The sequence below is a fragment of the Chinchilla lanigera genome, unplaced genomic scaffold, assembly GCF_000276665.1.
Source record: "Chinchilla lanigera isolate Chin_1 unplaced genomic scaffold, ChiLan1.0 scaffold00126, whole genome shotgun sequence".
Taxonomy (NCBI): domain Eukaryota; kingdom Metazoa; phylum Chordata; class Mammalia; order Rodentia; family Chinchillidae; genus Chinchilla; species Chinchilla lanigera.
The window spans coordinates 1,497,709-1,501,181 of NW_004955527.1; the positions used below are offsets into that span (position 1 = coordinate 1,497,709).

Here is a 3,473-nt window from a genome sequence, read left to right on the forward strand (position 1 = left end):
CAAAATGGCCTGCGGGGCGGAATTCAGTATGATAATGGACTGCAAAGGAAACCTCTATTCCTTTGGGTGCCCTGAATACGGCCAGCTGGGTATGGAAATTTTTTCTTTTTTTTTTCTTAAAGCTCCGTAATCTAACCATATATCTAGAGGCAGAAATCAGTGTGGCGCCGCGCACACGTGTTAGGAGTGTGGGTAATTGATCTCAGATAATAGCCTCTGTCCATTAAGTGGGCCTCACATTTAGCGGCCAGCGAGCGTGTGGTCGCTCACAGGGTAGCAGTGTGCAGCGATTTGCCTCAGTGAAGCAGTCAGGCCTGGAAGTTGGACAGAATCGTTTCTCTGACTTGGAAATTCATTGATGTAAGGATCTTGGAGTTGTAGAAAAAAGAGGAGAAAACCCAGCCACTTCCATTCGGTTTCACAGATATAAGTTTGCCTTTCCCGGAATGAGGAAATGACAGAACGTGGTTGTAAAAAAAAACACCCTTCCCAGGTTTTCCCTCGGGTTCGCCCACGAGGACCTCAGGACCTGGCAGGGGCCTTCGGGAGCCCTCCTGGTTTCATGTACAGTGAGCACGGTGAACTCAAGCGGAACCATGCTTACGTAGCGTCCCCAAGAGGAAAAAAAAAACTCAGCCAGGGGGACATGTCCTGCCGGCCTCATTTTTGTAAGGTCTCCATTTTCTTGTCCCGTCTGACGGGGAGGTGGCTTTTCCTGGCACCTTCCCTGCTCTGGCGTCTTCCCCGCGTCTCCGGCACGCGGGCGCCCCCTGCTGGCTCCCGGGCTGCCTGCCTGCGCCCCAGGATCTGGGTTGCTGGGTCCCTGCGTCATTAGAAGTGGGCAGATGGCAAAGTATAAATAGAAGGCGGAGCAGAGCTGCCCTTAGACTTCAGGGAACAGTGACTTTGTGAAACTAAATATACCTCCAGTCAGAAGTGAGAAAGAACAGCCCCTTAACGCCCATCCGGGAGTCGGTTGCCGAGGAGTTGTTGGGGCTATTGAAGAGACGGTTGCCATGGCCACGGCCTCGCACTGTGCGCAGCCTGCCCACACCGGAAGTGCGTTTCTGTGCTTCCTGCTACGTGCAGCTCCCTGCCGCCTCTTGCTGGCAGAGAAGCCAAACCATTATTTTATTGAAGCGAGTTCAGGGGGCCGGGGATGTAGCTCAGCGGCACAAGCACCTGTCTGAAGCAAGTTCATTATCCTTCAGGTTGGCAGTCTTGGCTCTCACGGCAGCTAAGTAGATCTGTGAGCCTTTCCTCCGTGCTCAGTGCAGATTCTTATGGGGTCAGGCGTTGCTGTTAAGGTAGTTTAGGCAGCTGGTGTGATTCACATCTATAGAATTTCTTTTTTTGGGTCCCCCTCGAACTCACGACCTCGAGCTTGCCAGGCAGGCGCTGTGCCGCTGAGCTAAATCCCCAGGCCCTTAGAATTTCTTACCACCTTCCTTAAAACACATCTCCCGTCTGTGTCCATGCAGACAGCTGCTGTGTGCGGTCAAGACACAGTGCCATGGCGGGGTCCACAGCGCACAGTCTCTCACCAACGCCCTTGTGGTGTGGTGTTGGGTCAAGTAAGGGAGGTGGCAAAGTGGCATCAGACAAGCTGTCCCTTCCCCAGAGCAGCCCCCTAGCCCAGTGTCCTGGAGGAAGTGCTGCCCTGGCCCTAGGGGAGAAGCAGGTGCTGTGTGTAAGGGAGGAGGAGAGGGAATGCACTTCCCTGCCCTCCGGGGTCCTCTGCTCTGTACCCAGCGCGTGGGAAGTGGAAGGGACTTGAGGACCCGTGTTGGCTGCTTTCCAGAACCCTAAGAAGAGCGCACACGTTTCAGACACCATTGTATTGTGAGAAATGGCTCTTGTCCAGAAGTGGACAGTTTTTACTATAACGTCCTTAAATCCATTCGAGCCTTGGGAAGCTGGAGAGTCCCTGGTGGCAGCCGTCTGCCTCGGGGCTGGCCTTGAGCCTGCAGTCCTCTCACTGGCTGGATTGACAGGCAAGTGCCACCACACCTGGCTCGGGGCGTTTGATAGTGCGACATTCACACATCAGCAAGAGTGGGTGTGCAGAACACAGTCACATGGGGCTTAGCCACCAGCTGTGCCAGGGGCCGCCACAGACGTGCCAGTGTTGCAGCTGACACACTGATTGCTGCAGCATGGGTGTGGTGTTGGTCTAAGGTCACAGCGCTGTTTGTGTGGTGGCCGTCACTGGAGGCATGTTCTCCAGCCGATAGGGCAAGCCAGGCATGGTACATGCCTGTAATTCCAGCATGTAGGGAGGCTGAGGCAGGAAGATCACACATGTGAGCCCCATCTGGGCAACCTGGTGACACCCTGTCTCAAAATGATATTTTAATAAAGGGCTGAGGAGGTAGCTCCATGGTGGAGCCCCCTGGGTTCAACCCACAGTACCACAGAAAAGCAGCAAAGACTACAGGGCAGCCAGCCTCTGGGTTAGTGAGAAGGTCCTGACACTTTTGCATGTCACTTAGAGTATGAGGCCCAGGCTTCCAGCGTCCCTAACAGCTCGTGTAGAAGACTGGTCACTCATGGGCACAGAAGTCCAGAATTGCTTTGTACTGTCGCACCCATTCTTGGCCCACCAGGGGTCCTTGCGGTCCCCCAGCTGGGGCACACTCTGCAGCCTGTTCTTGGAGCGGTAGCTTCCCCCTGCTCTGACCATGCCCCACAGTCAGAAGTGCGTTGGACGCCATGTCCCAGTCTGACTAGAAGGGATTTTCATAAGGTGGTGTTCTGTGCAGAAAACAGCTCGTGTGATCCTATGAAACTGACACTGCGATCCACTAAGTAGGTTCCAATTGGAAAACCTGTTGTCTTAGTTACTTTTCTCTCGTTGCTGCAACAAAATACCCAGCGCCCAAAATTAAAGGAAAGGTTTATTTAGCTCACAGTTTGTGGAGGTTTCAGTCCGTATTTGGCGGGCTCTGAGGCAGAGTGGCACAGGGCTGAGGGCAATAGTTCATGGAGGCAGAAAACGGCAAAAGCAACGAGCAAAAGAGGAGCGGCAGCAAGCGGCCTGTTCCCCTCCCTTACACTGTGTGCAAACTGTCTGCTCCAGGGCGGGTGTAGCGCTCACACCCACAATTCCAGCATTGCACCATGAATCAATCATAAACTCTAGAAGCCCGCCCATGGCTGCATGAGGATTTGGGGGACATCCTGGCACAAACCATAACACCTGGGAAGGTCCAGACGGGCCAGGTTAGGGCAGATGCTCTGGGCCCACAGTACCCAAAAGGCGCAGTGCTTTGTTCCCTGTGTCCCATGCTGCTGACGGGGCTCTGTGGGCACTCCAGGACACAACTCGGACGGGAAGTTCATCGCCCGGGCACAGCGGATAGAGTATGACTGCGAGCTGGTGCCCCGGCGAGTGGCCATCTTCATCGAGAAGACAAAAGATGGGCAGATCCTGCCCGTCCCGAATGTGGTGGTACGAGACGTGGCCTGTGGCG

At 54.5% G+C, this 3,473-nt stretch overlaps 1 protein-coding gene across 1 annotated transcript in view; it reads left to right on the forward strand.

The window, feature by feature from the left end:
• Rcc2 (regulator of chromosome condensation 2) overlaps positions 1-3,473 on the forward strand; it is a gene marked incomplete at its 5' end in the record, with an annotated part of 21,933 nt that overhangs the window by 7,530 nt on the left and 10,930 nt on the right. The window contains 2 exon segments of the mRNA XM_013507406.1: positions 1-89; positions 3,318-3,473. Of these exon segments, the coding sequence (XP_013362860.1) occupies positions 1-89; positions 3,318-3,473 (245 nt within the window).